At 37.6% G+C, this 19,331-nt stretch overlaps 1 protein-coding gene across 2 annotated transcripts in view; it reads left to right on the top strand.

Moving 5' to 3' along the window:
* The window catches only part of WIPI2 (WD repeat domain, phosphoinositide interacting 2), a 34,646-nt gene extending 24,935 nt beyond the window's left edge, over positions 1–9,711 (top strand). Inside the window, exons 11-12 of one of the 2 annotated variants that reach the window (XM_001363280.4) lie at positions 3,837–3,934; positions 4,864–9,711. In XM_001363280.4, coding sequence (XP_001363317.1) covers positions 3,837–3,934; positions 4,864–4,976 — 211 coding nt within the window. In that variant the 3' untranslated portion in view covers positions 4,977–9,711. Of the gene's footprint in view, positions 1–3,836; positions 3,968–4,863 lie in introns of both variants that reach the window. The other variant, XM_001363114.4, reaches the window with a different exon arrangement.
* Positions 9,712–19,331: the final 9,620 nt, after the last annotated feature.

Raw genomic sequence — 19,331 nt, 5'->3', positions numbered from 1 at the left:
CTGAGCTTCCTAGATCACGTGAAATTTCCTTGCCGAGTTTACTGTGAATTTGTATAGCAACTGAATAACAAGAGGTACTGCAAACAGGCCCCAGTGAGGACTAGGAAACTCTTTCCTCCTTCTGCTAAGGGGTGTTTCTTCTGCCCTGGTTCTATATTCAACTTTAAGCTTATAAAGTTTCTTAAGGGTTTCTGCAAAAACATAGGACCCTAAATTTTTCTCTCCAGACTCTTGATACTCAGGAATACAACTAGTTAACTGCATAACAATCTGCTGGGTTCCTGAAAAATGACATCCATTATTTTATTTAGGGAACTTTGAAACATCTAGATAATCCGGTTGGACAAAATCTGTGTCTTTCCATAAGGGGCACATCAAATACTTCTGGGTCCCTGAAACAATGTAGGATGCCCAACATTTTCTCTAGGGATCTCTGATTGTAGGGAATCCAGACAAAATCTCAAAATGTGTATTCAAATTACTCCAGCCTATCCAGGAGTGCTTTTACCATACACAATCCCAAAAGGACACCCCAAACTGCAAGGACAATCCAAATGATCTCTATTTTCTTGCTCCCCTTTCCCCCATTTCCCCTGCAGAAAAATATGACAAATATGCATAGAGCAACAGAAGAAAGTCTCATGATTTCTGTCAAAAGTATTTCATTTTCCATTGTCCATCTGGGTAGTGTGTGCTTCATCTCAGTGCACTGGGAACATGACTCTTCATTGCATCCAGCAGTTTTAGCCTTTCAAAATTTGTTTTTATAAGATGTCATTGTTTTAGTTCTGTTCACACTATCAGATCATAGCATTCTTCAGTTTCCTCTCATTTTTCAATGTACCATAAGTATTTAAGGACTAAGGTGCCACTAGGATACCCAGAGAAAGGCAAAAACAGTTCTTATTGTGGAGCTCTCATAGTCTAATAGGAAAAACAAGAAGGAAAGCACTAAGACTGCCAAAGTCCTTGAAAATGGGAAGTCTGAAATGAGACCCTATAGCTAATTACATGTAAAGTAATGGAATAAAGAATGCAATAACTGTTGACTTCTCAAAGTTTAAGAAAGCTAAAATGAAAATTAGGAGTGGTTGATCTGTAAAAATTCTATTTAATTTTTTCACATAACTTTTACATAACTTTTTTAAAAACCCTTTCCTTCCATCTTAGAATCAATACTGTTTATTGTTTCCAAGGGAGAAGAGTGGTAAGGGCTAGGCAATGGGGGTCAAGTGACTTGCCCAGGCCAGATTTGAACCTAGAACCTCCCTTCTGTCTTGGAGTCAATACTGTGTGGTAAGGACTTGGCAATGGGGGTCAAGCCCAGGGTCACATAGCTAGGAAGTGGCTGAGGTCAGATTTGAACCCAGGACCTCATGTCTTTAGGCCTGGTTCTCAATCCACTGAGCTACCCAGCTACTCCATATTTACATAATTTTTAGCAATCCTTACCTCCTATCTTAGGCCAGGAAGGGCCAGGAAGTTGGGATTAAGTGACTTGGCTAAGATCATATAGCTAGGAAGTGTTTGAGGCCAAATTTGAACCCAGAAACCTGGGTTCTAGGCCGGCTCTCTGTCCACTGAGCCATCTGGCTACCCCCATTTGCATAATTAAAAAATCTTTTTACAAAGGAATATTTACAATGAAAATGGAAGTACAATTACAAAAACATGTTACCAATTAAAGCACAATCTAGAAACATTCTTGTACTTAGAAAGAACTCAAAAAAGTGACTCAGCAATCATTAAACATTATACTAAGGTCTAGGAACATAAAGAAAATTTTGGGAAAAGGGAGTGAAAAAGCCAGTGTCTAGGCAGACTGAGATCAGTTTTGATTGAGTATTATAAAAATATGATATATACAAGGAATGTAAAGATTGATATGGTGCAACTGGGTCATCTCAGGGAAGGCTTGAGCAGTGGGGTAGCCAGGAAAGATTTGAAGGAGGTAAACACTGACCTAAACCAAGAAGGAAGCAAAGAGGAAAAGCATTCCAGGAATGATAGTAGAAAGCCAAGAAGTGCAGAAATTGGGTGAAGTGATAGGCAGCCATGGGAATTTAATGAGTTGAAGGGATAGGGAGACATGGGAGGAACAAGTGACATTTTTGACTGATACGTGGAGGGTGGTTTTTAGTGGAAATCAGAGACCAATAAGAAGGCTGTTCTAATAGTTTTGTGGGTGAATGAAGGCATGCACTAGGTCACTGGGTTAATGGAGGAGAGAAATATTGGAACAATGGAAATGTATGTTTTCAGGGGAGGAATTGAGTTTTGACAGGTTTTTTGAATAGGAGAATGGTAGTGCATTTAACGGGAACTTTAGAGCAGACTTTTGGCAAGAATGAAGTTTGAGGTCTACCAGATTTGAGATGGCAATTTATGGTGCAAGAATAGGACTCGGAAGAGAAATGAAGGTTAAATTGAGGATCATCTACCATGAAAGTGGATGAGGTCACAAAGTGAGATAAATTTACCCTACCCCCTAGATTACTTCTAAATGGGGATGGCAATGCAGAGTTGCTCCTTTGTTTCTAGGATTCATTGTCTTGAGATGTCAACAAGTTAGTTGATCCTCAGACATCACCCCTTCCATATTTGATGAAATTATTAGGACTTTGTGAGTCAGACTTTGTTATTATTGTGGAAACAATTCTCAGGTTTATGTCTGGTCTCTGCAGAGTAGCAGCTGCCTCAAGTAGGCATTTCAATTTGTCCAAAACAGAACTCTTGGTTTTTTTTCCTCCCAAACTATCCCCTTCCAAACTTCCCTATCATTGTCAAGGATATTGTCATCTCAGAATCCCAGGCTTTAAAACCTCATTGTCCTCAACTCTACTTATGTACCAAAACTTTCCCAAATACTGCTGTTGCTACTTTCAGGACATCTCATTTACTTTCTCCTCACCTAAACCTTAATCATTGGACCATCTGAATACTGAGACAAGAGGTCTAGGACAGATCTCTTTAAGCTTTTTTTTTTTTTGGTCTAGTGTGCATCACCCTAGTTCAAGCCCTTGGCACCTTTTGACCAGGCTAGTGCAATATTCTGTTTTGGGGGAGAGTAGGAGTTGTGTTTTTGTTTTACTTTTATTTCTATATTATTTGTTGGTAGCTGCTTATTGACTCACTTCAGATTCTAAACCTCTAGATGCTAGCTTATAAAAATCTATGACATAAGATAATAACCTGGTCCATTCCATCTTGGATACCCATTTACCTAGAGCTGTGGTGGTGAGCCTATGGTATGTGTGCCAGAGGGGACACTCAGCCCTTTGTGGGCACGTGTGACGTTGTCTCAGCACAGGGTTCGCCAGAGTTTATTTATAGAAAGCCAGGCTGCTCCCTCTTCCACTCTCCACATATGCCAAGGACATTTTTTTTTACATCACTTGCTCCTTTGCCCAGTAGCCCAGTGGGAGAGCTTCCTTCTACCCCTGTCTAGGGTAAGATGGGGGGCAGGGCAATTTGGTCTCTAAAAAGGTTCACCATCACTGACCTAGAATCTAGAAAGACTAGTAGAGACAAACAAGATAGCACTATATCTTCATAGCCAATGAAGCAAGCAGATAGGAGAAAGTGGATACTGGTGCCTGTAGGTTGCTGTTACCAGTGCCAGTATTTCACCCCACTCAAAGGCTCACAGTATTTCTTCCTTACTTAAAAGCTTGCAGTGAAGGCATTAGATTCTTTGCCAGAGTAAAATTTGTTTAGGGTATACTCATGTTTTATAATCTTTGATGTATGTATCCTTTTCCTTGCCGGTGTTGGGCTACATGATAAAGTAATATAACTACATCATGGCAGTTTTGTTTTTTTTTTAATTTCTGCAGGTTGGATGGCAGTATGGAGCCAGCCAATGAGATCCTAGAATCTGCATCCCATGACCGTCCATTAGTAGCTCAGACCTACAGTGCTGCTGTGACAAGAGGTGCTTATGTACCTTCCTCACCTACAAGACATGGTAATGGGGGAGTAGTAGAAGCCTTTCTTATTAAATAGAAATATTTCAAATAACTATAAATATGATGTGTCTGATTCTGCTACTGTAGGTCCTTTTGTAGAATTTTGTCTTACCAAACCCTCAAGTTTTTATCAAGTTTTCTTTGATTATTCCCATCATATGTCACATATGTAGGCCTTTGGAAACATTTTAGATTTTTCAGGCCTTCATTCAGTTTTTTTCTTAGCCATAATTCTTTTCTCTGTTTTGTTTGATAATCTTATCAAAGTAGTTGTGACTCAAGATTTCATTTTTTGTGTGCAGTTCTTGGTATGTATATATTTACCTTAAGAGTTGCTGCATCCCTTCATTATTTCCTTTGCTTCTGTGATACTTAAATATGTCTAGAGGCCGTTGCTTCAGAGCATCAATCAGTATCTTTAAAAGTCTGTATGATATTGTGATTCTGAGCAAGTCACTTATCCCCAAATGCCTAATCTTTGCTACCCTTGTGTCTTACAATTAATACGTAGAAGGTAAGAATTGTTTTTTTAAGTCTGTCTGACTTTGCTCTTTTCTTTTGATAGATCAAACAGTGGGAGAGAAGATGTGATAATTTTTCCATCTTTCTCATTACTATATCTACTCATCAGCTATGGGTAGTCAATTATGACTATAGTAATATTTTGTAATTTTTAACTGTGCTGATAGCATTTCAGTGCATTTCATCTTTTAAACTCTTATCAATACACATTTGAACTTCAAAATTTGGTTTCAGTGTCTATAATAGAACATGCAATCCTCAAAAGTTGCAGACATTCCTCAAACTATTTTTAAACTGCACAACTTTTTAAAGAGGCTGTTGCTAGAATTCTTATTTTTCATATCCTCCAAACTGTATCACTGTTTCTTTGCAGCATACACAGAGGATCTGGGAGCAGTGGGTGGTGCTTGTCTGGAAGATGAAACCAATGCACTACGATTGGATGAAGACAGTGAGCATCCTCCCATGATTCTTCGGACTGACTGAAGTTTAACCTGTGAACTCTAACCCCTCGAAGCAAAGAACACTGGCTTGATACTTCTTTGAGGACTCTGTGTTAAGCTGCTATGAACTTTGAAATGATTTGGGGAAACAGGATGGCAGAGACATTAAGTTGTAGCCGTAGACTAATTCTATACTATTGAGAAAATATATTGTTTTCACTTCTGTGGCTTTTAATCCTATCAATTTTAGCTTTCTTGGTTGTTCCTCTCCCTCCTTCCTCCCCACGCATTTGTTTGCCAAAATCAGCTGTTTGGTGAAGCCCTTAGACCCTCCTCGCTTTGCATGCATTCATGTGCCAAGCTAGTATAGGAGAAAGAGAAGCCACTTTATAACAAACTAAAGTTTGTATTTCTTTTTATACATGTATATAATAGTAAGTATATATAAAGAAAGTGTGAAGACATGATTCTTAATGCTGAGGTTAGTTCTGCACTGACAGAGGTCCAGAAAGTTTCTTATGCATGGGCTTGTCAGTGTGCTTTAGTGACTGACGTGTGACCTTTTAAGAGATACCCTCTTTCTTCATACCCCTATCCCTGGACCATTTTTTTTTAAAAAAAAAATTATTTTATTTTTCGTTAATTAAATTCCTCCTGAATGTTGCTCATTTGTGGGACTTCTTCTGTGATGGATTTTCTTTTGTTCTTGGTTTTGTTTTGTGGGAGTTGGAAAAGGGAGGTCTGTTTTCAGATCAAAAGCCAGCTCCTTCCCCTCAGCACATGAAGTAGAGAAAGTACTTGAAAACATTTAGGGAATAAGATGATATTTGTGTAGTTAAATCATCTGTTCCTTATTTTAGATTTTAGTAGGTTCTTTTTTTTTTTTAATCTGTGTGCTGACTTTAAAGAGAGTGCCTATCAACTTAGTTTTTCCAGGAAAGCACAAAAAATTTTTTAGTTCAGTCTGTAGCTAAACTGTCTTACTGTAAATTCACTCTTTCCATTCTGTAAGGGTTTGATCTTTATGAGAATTCTTGAGGGACAAAAATGTGAGAAAGAAGAAACTGGATACAAAATACCTTCTTAGATAGGTTGCGTTTCTGTATACCTTTTGTGTCATAATTTTTTGAGCTGTATTTAGCAAACTATGAAATTGTGGTTCTAAATGTCACTATTTTGTCAATTTTCCTCTTTTTTTTTAAATAGGAGATACAGGCATCCCAAATTACCTCAAACTCTGCATTCCAAAACGATACAAACCAGTTTATTTTGTGATAGAAACTAATGGTTTGAAAGATAAAAATCTAACTCAGGGCTGGGCTTAAATTTTGATAAATAGAAGCAAGAAAAATGTTGCTTAAACTAGTCTCAATATTGAGTTTTAAAACATGAGGCAGGAATGAAGGAGTGGAGTTTGTTTTCAGATTTATTCTTTCTGCCTTGGTCACTGGCTGAATTAAACCATCTATGAAAGGAAAAAAGTTAATTTATATGTAGAAACAAAAATTTGTTTTGTAAAACAAATCTCTAAGGCAAAATCCTGGCTACAAGTAATCTCCCTCCATTAATTCTCTTAAAAGGTGAGGAGACAAGAAATAGGTCTTGTAAGCATCTAAATGATCAAAGGGAAGAAAAAGAGAATTGCCTATACCTCTCTTTAACTGAAAACTTTTGGTGTATTCACTGGAGTCTTGCTGTAAAGTGATTCCTAGGAGCAGTGTGGTATCAATTTAAATATACTTTGTAATTGAAGTAGTAAAAGTGCTAGCAGAATTTTTTTACCTTTGTCATAGTCCTTGAGGCATAGCACTTGGAAAACAGTTTTATAGTGTTTCCATTCCATTGTCCATTGCTCAACTTATGAGTAAATCTTAACAGCTTTTAGTTCTCTCCCTCATCAGAGTGTTGCATTGTATTTCATATCTAGGTTGTACAGTTCAATTAAGGAGTGCTGCCATTATAGTTTAGAACCTAGCTTAGGTTTTTGATGAGTAAAGAAGGAACTGCTTTTTCTTGTCCTTTGTATTGAATGGTCATTGACATTATTTGGGACCATGCTATTTATTTATTTATTTTTATTTATTTAGATTTGAGGGAGTGAATTTGCTTTCATCATCAGGCAGATGATTACCTGAGAGAAAAGATACACACTTGCATCCTTCTTTGATATCGGTAGTGCCAAAAGTGTTTTTGGAAGGTGTGACTGGCAGAGAAAAGAAGGTTTAAAATAAGTAAAAGCTACCTTTATTATAGAAGAAAAGGAAATAATACTTGACTTTTATATTTCAAGTTTTAGTGTACCTCCAAAATAGAGGTAAGCATTTCTCATTGAGAACCTGCTTTATTGGTGTTTTATGCTCTTCTTTGCCAACCTTTTGGCTTTCACTGTTTATTAGCACCCTTTCCATTTGGAGATAGAAAAAAAAGAGAGGAAATAAAACAATCTGATTTAACATATATTATTAGATAGGGATCAATAATCCCTTTAGCATATGGTAGGAATAGTTTAGAGTGCCTCCAGCAAGTGCCACAGGTTACCTACCTACCTCTCTATTAGATTCTCTGATACAGCAGAGATGAATGGGACTAAAAACTAGAACATACCTTGGCCCAGTTCTAGATATCTTACTAATTTGCGATAAAGTCCCATTTTTTTCTTAAACCAAAGTTTGTCAATTTTTTTCTTCATAAAATAATTAAAAGTTTTTTAAAAATTAGGAAAACTTAGCAAAGTAGTTTGATTTAGGGCCAAACTATTGAATAAAAATAGACATTAAAAAAACAAAATGACAGCTCACCTGATAGTTGGTTCAGTTCTAGTCCTTTGGATTATAAAGGTTGGTAGGAAACAACTGCTATCCATAATTAATGTCTTGAATTACCTATGGATTTCAGATGCATGCTTTTTTATTCCTCACTACAAGAAGTAATGAGCTAACTGTCTAGGCCTTGTTTGTAGTAAAGTTGCTAGCTAATTGATGGCCTGTCTTGTTGATTTTTCAGCTATTCTTCCTTAAGTTCGATTCTTATGGTATTTGAGTTATTTTTTCTTCCAGAGATTAAGTCTTTTGGACTATAGTGTTAACATTTGAACCCACTAAACATAAAAGCTTATGTACTACTCAGTTTAGCAAAGAAAAATCATCAGCACCAATTTTGGCTCTGAACTCGCCATAATTCATATCAGTTATGTCCTAGAGATTACTGCTGGCTCAAATTTGTAGTGACAGAATGACATCTTGGCATATATGTATTCTGTTTGTGTTCTATCCTGGAACCATTAGAATTATTATCTTGACCAAGTCATTGATTGAACCGAGAATTATATACTGGCCAAGTCATTAATTGAACTTCTCCTGTTCTGTGGTAAGGAGATAGCTTTGTTACCATTTAGGCTGCATGTACCCCATGCCTTGAGTCTGTTTCCATTTCACCTTTTTCCAGTCTACCCTGGGGCAAGAAAATTACTCATCAACTGCCCTACCAGACTGTGATTGAGTGGTTCCAGAGATGATGCTGGGAGCAACTGAGAAGCTTCTGGCTATTTCTTTTCTACAATTGACTTGTTTCCCCTGAAGCCCCTAAATAGCCTCTTAACTTTTTCTTCACAGATCATCTCTTCTTCCCCTCAACTACATAGTGTGTCACAGCCGACAAATGAGACTTTGTAAGGTTGTCACAGGATGATAGATTTAAAAAATGTAATGTTGACTGTCCAACAAAGGGACTATTTTATGGATAATTGCATAAGGAAAGTTGAGACCCAACAGATGATAGTGACCAGAACAATCAAACTGACTTAGAAAAATTTTTTATATTAAATCCTTTTTATATTTTATATTTTCTTGACTTATAATGGCGTTGGCATAAACAGGTTATATGAAGCATGACTTTATAATAAGAATAGATAAGTATCTCTCTTGCATGCTGAATGACTGAGTCACTTGATTGAAAAGAATATTTGACAGTTTTGTGTTCGAGCAACTAAAAATCCAAATATATTTTATAAGTGTACTTAATAATTATCTAAACCAAAAAGGATGCAGTTAGATGAAAGCTTTATAGTCTTTTGTTCTGTGGTACCCAGAGTTGAGAGCTAATAGCTTTTTCTTCTTGAAATAAGAGGATAGCACACTTAAAGCTATTGGTAGAATGCATTGTCTAGAACTTTTGGTTCTTTGTGTGTGCCTAACTTATTTCAGGTTGAAATTACACATTTGGAAGCATTTATTGAGCAGCCAGATTTTTCATATGTATATTTTAGTTCTCACTTGACCAAGGTCATAAGGTAGAAATAACTTTGGTCCATATTGGATCTCTTTTCCCTTCTCAGTACTTTGTCCACATTGTCTTGAGATTCTGCCAGTTTCAGGTAGGGTTCATGAAATTGCTTTGAATAGATATGACTTCTTCCTCTCCCCCTTAACCCCAGCCCTCTTTTTTTTTCATCCTTTATCAATGATGGATTAGGGAAGAATTTGACTTTGAAAAGTCAAACATTATTAAGGCATGAATTTTGATAGAGCCTTTCACTTCTCACCTCCATGTTGTCTGGTGCATTTTTTTTAGAATTTTAATTTAAATTTTTTCCTTTCCACATTTTCCTTTTTGGATGAAACTGCAGCATGTGTTGCTAATGTTTGTCTTGTATGTGTGTGTAAACAGTGTAAAAGTTTGCTTACAAATTACATTCCACCCCATGAACTGTCCAGATCTGATCAAAAGCCCTTTGCTGTTAGAATTCTATAACTGCCTAAGACATTAAACCTGTGTTGTTATGTGTGTTGTCTTTCTTTGATTCATTGCATGTTCACAGGCAAGTAGTACATCTATTTGTACTAGGCATTCATCTTAATTATACTCAGAAAATTTTGGCAGCAGCATCATCAGAACTCTAAAGCCAGATTAAAGTCATACTAAGATTTTGTTCATATGAATTATTGCATCATGTCTTTTTCTTATTTTAAGAAAGTAGATTATATAATGCAGTCTATCAGAATTCTTTCTATGGCTTAATAGGTTAGTACAAAATTATTCATCTTATTCTACTGAGGTCATTTGTTTGATTTGTGGAATATAGGGGAAGTATTTATTAACAGCTATAGGAAAAATTCAAATTAATAACCAGTAATCTAATCTGGATTGTTGTAATTGAAGGAGTGTGATGAAGATAATTCCATTGTAGTTGCATTTTTTTTTTGGGGGTCCAAATCTGATTTTGTGAGTGAAGGGAATTCCAAGTGAGGAAATTACCTTTAGTAGTGCAGATCAGCAACTATTTTGTAATTTAGTTGCTTGGGACTCTGAAATGTTAAGTGACTTTTACTTATTGTCACACAACTCAGTATATATTAAGAGACTGGATTTCAACCCAGGTCTTCCTACTTGAAATTAGGCTCCACCTGTTATGCAGTGACTCTCTTGGGTCTCCATAAACGTTATTCCAGCTCAGGCATAGACTTAAAAAAATATATCCTTTTTTCTTAGAATTGATACTAAGTATCAATAATATTAAGTATTGATTCAAAGGCAGAAGATGGGTAAAGGTTGGGCAATTGGGATTAAGTAACTTGCCCAGATTCACTCATTTAGAAAGTGTCCACGGTCACATTTGAACTCAGATCTTCCCAATTCACAGGTCTGGCTCCCTATGCATTTAGCCATCTTTGCCTCTAGCATTGACTTGTAACACAATCAGTCCTATAGACATTTAATGGTGCTCATTGTGCACAAAGGCATATTTACTTCCCTGTTAGGTTTCTCTTCTAGTTTCATCCAGACAATGAAGTGTGCAATGGATTTCATAAGAAGGTGAGCATCTGGGAAAGTGGTTACAGTCTTGGTTGATTATAATTACCTCCATTTTTAGTGGCCTCTCCATGCGATAAAGTTTTTTCAGACCACCTCATAATCTATTAATTGTCATCTCTATACAGCATCTAAAGTTTCATTGAAGAAAAAAAATTAAAACAGTTCTATAACTTGGGTTCTTTTAAAGTACAAACATTTATATATATATATATATATATATATATATATATATATATATATTAGACATTTAACTTGCAAGGTAAAGTGTGTACCCACAGTCTTATTTTTAAAAACAAAATCACCTTTTTTGTGTCCTATTTTTGTAAACCACAATGGTTTAATGTTACTTTGTACTTTCTAAAAATTTCCCTCCAAGCTGTTATTTTAAAGGGAAATTTTAGAGACCAAGTAACTCAGGAGGAGAGAAATTTATAAAAGCAGTATTTCTTATCTAGGAGGTCATTCTGGCTTCCTCCAGTATCTCCAATACTATTGACCTTCTGTAATATCTTTAGTTCTTGTGTTTTCCGAGCCCCAGTCCTTGAAGAGAGTTCAAACTGAAATCCATTAAGGGCAGTACAACTGCTGAGGATGGAAATTAAGTCCAATTGAACATACTGCGATACATCTGTAACTGAGCTGTTCTTGCAGAGGATTAAGGAAACTGGTGTAACGGGGTGATGTGCATGTTAAACAGACTATTTTGAACTCCACAGTAACCACCCTTTAAGGACGTCCTTGGGAAGTCCTGAAAGTAAAGCCTAAAGCCTTAAAAGAGAATTTTTAAAAATTTGCCCATGTCCATACTTAGTATTATAGCAATTTTGAATAATGATTTTAGTAGGGAAAACATCAGTGACATGAAATAAGCAAAATATCAATGGGTCATATTTTTTCTTTTTTTTAATTGAAGTTTCAAATTGCTTATCCTCTCAAGTCTTTGTAAAGTTTATCTGCTGTTTCTTGAGGGCGGGAAGGGAGGGTCCTATGTCCTTGTTAATTTGCATGCCTTTATACAGATGAAAATTAATGGGTATTTCAAACTACATCTGTACACACACCAAGATTGGCCCTTTTAATAGATTATTAATGGGACGATAGAGTAGCAGGTTGTGTTTTGAGTTCATAGACCTTTGTTTAGATTATGTTATGGATATTGGTTGACACTTGAAGGCACATAATCAGATGATAGAACATCATGTTGGGGTACGTGAGATAGGCTTTGGAGAATATTTGTCTAATCTCATGGAATCTTACAAGCTGCTTCCTCTTTTTAGATTGCAAAATTATTTAATGTTACTTTCCTTTAGCTGAGTATCTTAAGTGTTGAAAATATCCCATTTCATTTTCCTTTGGCCTATGGGAAATAGAAAGGGAAAAACAGGTGAAGTTTTTATCTTTTATTTGTCTTATAATAACATCCTACTGGGATACTTTCTCATTCCATTCTCTTAAAAATTCTTTTTTAGATCACTGTAGTTCTGTAATCTTGGTAAAAAAGATGTTTTATTTCAGAAGCCTGTGCATCACCCCTAAAATAGAAATCATAGAAATATAAACATAGTCTATAAATAAATCTTACTGTGTGCTTATTTACCTCTGTACTCTTTCAAACTACAGACAGACCTTGATTCACTTGATAGCAGACTAGTTCAGATGGTCACTCACTCTTTTTTGCCTGTACTCTAAAAGACAGTCACACAAACAGGAGAATTAATGTGGAACAACTAGCAATGTTTCCAATGAGTTCCAAATAGAGATGTATTTGATCTTCATTAATTATCAAAAGCAAATTATGGGGCAGCCAAGAGGCTGGAGTATAGGGGTCCTGGGTTCGAATGTGGCGTTACTTCCTAGCTGGGTGACCAGGCAAGTCACTTATCCTTAATTCCCTGGTCCTTACTACTCTTCTGCCTTATAACCAATACTTAGTATCAATTCTAAAATAGAAGATATGGGTTAAAAAAAAAGGAAATTATTCATCTCATTACAGTTGTTTCTACATTATAGGAATGAATACTTCAAGAAGGTAGTCCTGACCCCCAGAGATGTCCACACATCTTGAGAATTGTTGAAAAAGAATTTGAAAATCCTTAGACTGATAGTTGCTCTCTCTCCACCAGTAGGTGGTAGAAAACTTCCTTTTTTCAAATACCATTTGTACTATTAGTTGACATAGCAAAAACTGCCTACAAGATGCGAGACACAAGACAGGAATGTTATTCTGGATAGAATGAAGGCCTTTAAATCTAGGTAACCAAAGGACAGCTTCATGGGCAAGAAGGGCTTTTACTAATGTGTGTAAAGAGAAATCACAACAGAAAAATAACATTTTGAGTCACCAAATGAAGACCATTTTGGGAAACATGCCATACAAAAAAAAAGAATGTATTTTTTCATATCACGAGAATATATGTTCTATGCATTGCAATCTGGAATTCGGCTCCTTGTGTAGGCATAGCCATAAAATACATAAGCTGTGCCTGTAAACATCACCAAATGGGTGTATGTGTGAGTGTGTGTATGCACGGTTTTTTGCAGGGCATGAGAGGAGCGGGTATGTGTTAATTAAATAGGGTTCTTTTTGTTTCCATGATCTGGTCGCTGTGGAATCAGAGTTGTGGAATCGGTTGCCCTAGCATTCTGGTTAAAAACAGAGGTTTCACAATTCCCAGCTCCCATACTTATGAGCTGTGTGACTGTCAGCGAGTCACCTAAATTTTCTGAGCCCTCAGTTTCCTCATCTGTAAAACTGGCAGAATCCTTGCACTGCCTGTCTTACAGAACGGGTAGGAGAGAAGTGCCTTTTGAACTTCAAATGTGGTTTGTTGCCATCCAGCCCAGGTAGGACTAGTCGGGCATGGTGGTTATGTATTTGACTCTAAGTTGGGAACAGGGTCGGGGTGATGGCTCGGGTTCTTTGAGTTCCATTCCCTGGCTGTCTCTCTCATGATGGACAGCGCTTGATCTCAGATTTGAGCAGCTGGTACTGCAATCTCACACAAGGGAAAACATACAAATACTTCTTTCTTTGTATAGCACTCCACCATTTTAAGCGGCATTGTGGAGGAGAGGAGAAAGGGGCCATTATGCCTTTGTTGGAAGCACTCCACAAGAGGAAAGTTGTTATATCCCACGCTGGGAAGTAGGAAAAGGACAACTATCTTGTGTTCCTAAAGCAGGGAATCTCTTCAGGATTTGAGATGGTGTCATTTAGATAAGTACAATCTTGGGAGGATGTAATCATTCCACTTCCTGAAAATTTGACTTCAGAATCGGTTAAGCTTCACTCTTGAGAAATGGAAGAGGTAAGTAAGATCTCTATTCATATAGAACATGTTTCCATGTTTAAGGCCGTCTGAGTGATTGATTTCCAAGCATAGCTGAAATGTGAATTAGCTGGGCTATGTGGAGATGCTGGAGCAGGGCCAAAGGGAAACAAGATCCCTGGGTAACAAACCCAGCTCATGCATGTTAAGCTTTGGTTCTAATATTGGCCTCTCAAGTCCATCCCATACAGACCCACCTTCTGTTTCTCAGAAATGCTATTACCTTTTAAATTTCTCAAAAAGCATAGAGACTTTTACTTGCTTCCTTGCAGGTCCAAGGAAATCCAACGTCTTTCTTATCTTAATGCATCTTCTGTATTGCCTTTTCTATTTAAATCCCTTCTTTTTTGAGTGCCATGATACTGTGGAGATACCCTGGCATTGAAGCCATAGGCATTGGGTTCAGATTTTGCTTCTGACACCACCTTTCTAACTTTGGCCAAATCCCTGGGCTTTGAGTTTCCTCATCCATAAAAACAAAACTGTTAAACTAAGTGACCTCTAAAGTCCCTCCCAGCCGTAAGAGCTATGATCCTGTGTCTGAAATAAAAAAATCTTATTCCCAAATGCATGTACCAGTATTTATGTGATGTTCCAGGGGTTTCAAGAAACCTCATCAATCTGAAATACGCTTTGGAAAAACATGTAGTGTAGAAGGAAGGAAATAAACCACTTGATCTCTACCCAAATTGCTTACAGCATTTCATCCTTTTTAACAAATTTAAATTCTGGGGAAGAGCTAAGGTAAGAGAGGTAGAAGAGGCCCTTCTAAGAAATATTATTATTTAAATGTTCTTTCATGTATTCCCCGGGGTAAAAATCTATTTGCATTTCAATGGTGTAACTTTCTTTTCATTTTAATGTGTTTTTTAAAAGTCTCACAAATGGCTCTGAAGTAGGTAGGCCAACCTTTTCATCATTACCAAGGACCATTGTGGCCATGGAGACCTCAAAACCTCTTTGGGGATGAACTTGGTTGTAGCCTTTACATATTGAGGGGGCGGAAAACGTGACTGGACTAGAGACTTTGCCCTTGGATTGTAAGGCTTTACAAAGCCACAGCCTTCATCTTTCTCAAAAAGTGACAGCTTAGAAATATGCCCTTCTCGGTTTTCACGGTTCCTAATTAGACAGGGAGCTCCTGAAAAAGAAGATAGCCTAGTAATAGTTGAAGAAGGAGCTACGGTCAGTCAAAAGTCCCAACTCTGCCTCTTCCTACCTGTGACCTCTAGACAAGTCACTTCTCCATCTGGTCCTCTGTTTCCTCATCTACTCCTAAAGTCAGACAATTGGCCTAGGTAAGCTAGGGCCCTTCCAATGCTAAGATGCTATATGAAGTTTCTGCCACTCCTCCTGGCCCCTCAGATTGGGGAAATAGCTGTACCATATTGATCTTTTTAGCACCTATATGCAAAGCAGGGTTCTTCTATATATCATCTAGGAATACAAAGACAAAAGCAAGCCTCCTTTACCCTTGCAGAGTTTACACCCTATCCATGTATGTTACATATAAAAATATACATATATATCATATAAAATAAATACATGATGATTTGGGGAAATTAGATGGTATTTGACTAGATCCTTGAAGGAAATCCTTCAAACGGGGATTCTTAGAGCTAGAAGTGAGGAGGAAGTGTTTGATAAGAACTAAAGAAGGATGACTTTTTGTGGCTAATTAAGATGGGAGGAGAAAGCAAGGAACAGTGGACAGACAACCTTTATACAGGGCAAGGTGTAACTTGATCTGCTGAACATACATCCCATCTGGCTAGTCAGATTCTCCTGCCCATTTTATTTAGTCTTCTCTTTGAATCTGCTTAGGAGGAAGTGCTCATCTTGCCCCCTTTGGCTAATGCTTGTTTTGCAGGCCCTAAAATAAACCTCAGGACAACCAAGTCAGAGCTAAAAGCAGTCAAGAGAAGATGACTCTCCCCTAGCAGAAGACTTGCTCTTTGGGAAATCTTTCTCCCCTAAATGTGTTTCCTAACTCAGGCAGCAGAAATGGGTTGGAGAACAGCTCTAATGTGCACAAAGTGTATCACAAGGTCTGTTGTACCTGTGAAATGGAGGTATAAATAGACCTAATTCACAGACCAGGGGGAAAACAGGATGTGGGAGTAGGAAGCAAAGGAGAAAGCAAAATGTAAATAAAAGGTGGCAGTATCTCATGCTGCCTGTAAGGACTGCTTTGCTTCCCTCCTAGATTTTGGTCAGGGGAATATTTTCTTCTTTTTTGTTTGATATAGAGGAGGCATTTCTGGACACTTTCCTACTATCACACATCAGCTGCCATTGAAGAAGTTGATTGCTGCCAATTGTGGAGGAGAGAGATGCAAGAATGGAGACCGAGGCACTTGCTTGGAGAAATAGAGCCTTGGAGGAAATTAAACCTAAGGTTTTGGTCACTTGGGAAGTTCGTTAAAAAAAAAAAAATCCTCATAATGGAGCTCCCTGCTCAAATCTCTTTTGTGAGAGAAAACCCTCCTACCCACATCATATGCCTTCCTTCCACAAGCCTACATTATTCCCTCCTTCCCTAACCTAGCTAAAACACTTTATAAGATTCAGAGTGCGATGGATGAGGACGGTGTTTCGATGCCATATTAACCACCATCTTCTTGGATGGTTTATCATTTTGATCTGTACCTGGCAGCCTCCAGTGCTAGGAAGGTTCCTGTCCCAATCCCTAATGATCTAATTATGTGCAGACTAAAGGGCCTTGGGCAGCCTGCTACAACATCCTCAGTATTAAGGTCCTACGGCAAGAGAGGCTGTTGAGTGTATTGTTACCTGCCTTTGCTTCATTTTGGTCCAATTGGTGTTTGTTTTCTGGACTCAACACTAAGCCCCCCGAAGGACAGTTAGGTGATAAAGCCAGAGACTGAAGTATTCTCTCTGATATTCTGTGCCCCCTCTCTCCTTTTCTCCCCCCAGTCCCAGTTGTTATTTATATATGAGTTTACATTAGCAGATGCACTCTGGAATGTTCAGTTCTATATGAAGAACCATAGAAATGCAAAATACTTCTATAGGATGAAGCTGTTTTGTTTGCTTAAAGCACACTCACACTAAGTATGCCAGGACTGTGATGGGCAGATAATCATCTTTGTGTGTTGTGCCTTTGAAAGAAAAAACAGAAAAAGCTATCTATTGAAACAAATTGCGTGTTTTAGGGGACTGAGGGAACAAGTCTCTATTTTTAGTGGTCTGTGTTTCTTTTGCATACTGATAGTCAAAGCTATCAGTTCCCTTCCTTATCATCAGGCACCTGAACATTGATTTTATTAATGGAGGTCCAAGATTGGGAAGGAAAAAGATGGTGAGCAACCCAGGGAACCAATGAACAAAAGCTGATAACCATCCTCACCAACCCCCACTTCCGTGAGACATTCCCCCCATCCACTCCCCCCCCCAAATAATTTTCCTAATGTACTGGTCAGATCATTGCACTCCTGCTCAAAGACCTTCTCTGCCTTTGTGTGCTAGTACTTTGCATTGACCATACAGGTCCAGCTCAGCCTCACATTCAGAGCTTATCTCAAATATCAGGTAGCCTACACCTCAGTGGTCCCCAAACCCATCTTTTCTTTTTCTGCCTTGGTGCTCTTACCTGGTGAGCTTTTGTGCCCACTTCTGTTGGTGAAGCCTAACTCATTCTTCCAGCTGAGACTTAGCTTATGCCACTCCTTCCAAGAAACCTTCCTTGGCTGTCTTATTTTATTCCTGAATGAATAATTGGGGAAAAAAAGCATTTATTAAGTGTTTACTCTTTGCACAATATTGTGTTTTGCACCAGGGACAGAAATAGAAAAGTGAGATATTTGCTATCCCCTAGGATCTCAGGCTAAGAGAGAAAACAACACATAGAAGAGTTTTCAGCTGCATACAGGATGAAAAGGCCTTAGGGGACAGTGGCAAAACAGATGGTAATGTATCTTTAATATAATTTCCATTAATAAAATCCTATTGGTTTCTGATTTTGGGTTGGTTGACAGTATCAAGGACTTATTTTTGTCTTTTTCCTCTTTTTTCCTCAAAAAGGCATTTAAAAAAATTTTATTTTTATTGTCATGCAAAACTTGCATATTGGTCATTGTTGTAAGAGCACACTCATACATTACCAAAACCCCCAAATAAAATCTGATGTGAAAAAGGACTCCAATAATTCTTTCTCTGGAGATGGAGAGCATTCCCCATCATAAGAATTTCAGGATTATCCCAGAGCATTGCATTGCTGAGAGCAGCCAAGTTTTCACAGATAAGCATCATACAATATTGCCATTACTGTGTATATTTTCCTGGTTCTGCTTATTTCACTCGGCATCAGTTCATGTAGATCTTTCCAGCTTTTTTCAAAATCATCTTGCTAGTCATTTCTTTTTTTTTTTAAACCCTTACCTTCCATCTTGGAATCAACACTCTGTGTGTGTAACCAAGTAAATTTTACTCAGATGTCACTTGGCTGGAGCAAATTAACAACAAAATAATCATATGGTTTTGGGTTTAAAAAAGAAAGAAAAGTGTTCCTAGACACTGAATCCCTGTGACTAACTTGACTGCATTGCTTCCAGGGAATAAGTCCAGTTAGATGGAGATTTGTGGAACTGGGGGTGATAGAAGAGAAGATCAAGTGGAGCTGAGGTCTGACCCTTTCTTATACACATATCTCACTCTACTCTTTTTAGAACTCTTTGTGTAAAAATGTATACACATAGATCTATATCCATACATCATTCATCTATTCATCTATCTACCTTTCTGTCTGTCTCTCTGTCTAGCTATCTGTTTATCCATCCATCTACCATCTCTCCATCCATCATTTATCTATCTATCTATCTATCTATCTATCTATCTATCTATCTCTCTCTCTCTCTCTATCTATCTATCCATCCATCTATCCATCCATCCATCCATCCATCCATCCTTCCCTCTATATCCTCTTTCACCTCATTATAAGCCTTTTGAGAGCAGGAACCTCATCTCTGCATCTCCCTTAGGACAGTGAATTATACAAATCAAATGTTCAATAAATGTTTGAAGGATAAATATATATCAAAGCCCAATGCCCCAAGACTTTGTAGAGTCTGATTCTCTTTCCACTCTCCTCAGCCCACTTTCTAATCCAATTACAGATCCTTGAAGAGGTCAAAACTTATTCATAAGGGATACCCCTTTCCTAATCCTCATCATGAATATGTGCCTGTTGTCAGCGTGATAGCATAGTGGATAGATAGAGGAGGGCCAGAGTTATTGTC

The sequence above is a fragment of the Monodelphis domestica genome, chromosome 7 (genome assembly GCF_027887165.1).
Source record: "Monodelphis domestica isolate mMonDom1 chromosome 7, mMonDom1.pri, whole genome shotgun sequence".
In the NCBI taxonomy this organism is placed as follows: Eukaryota; Metazoa; Chordata; class Mammalia; order Didelphimorphia; family Didelphidae; genus Monodelphis; species Monodelphis domestica.
Note: the sequence above shows the minus strand (reverse complement) of the source record. Positions and strands in the feature narration are given on the sequence as shown.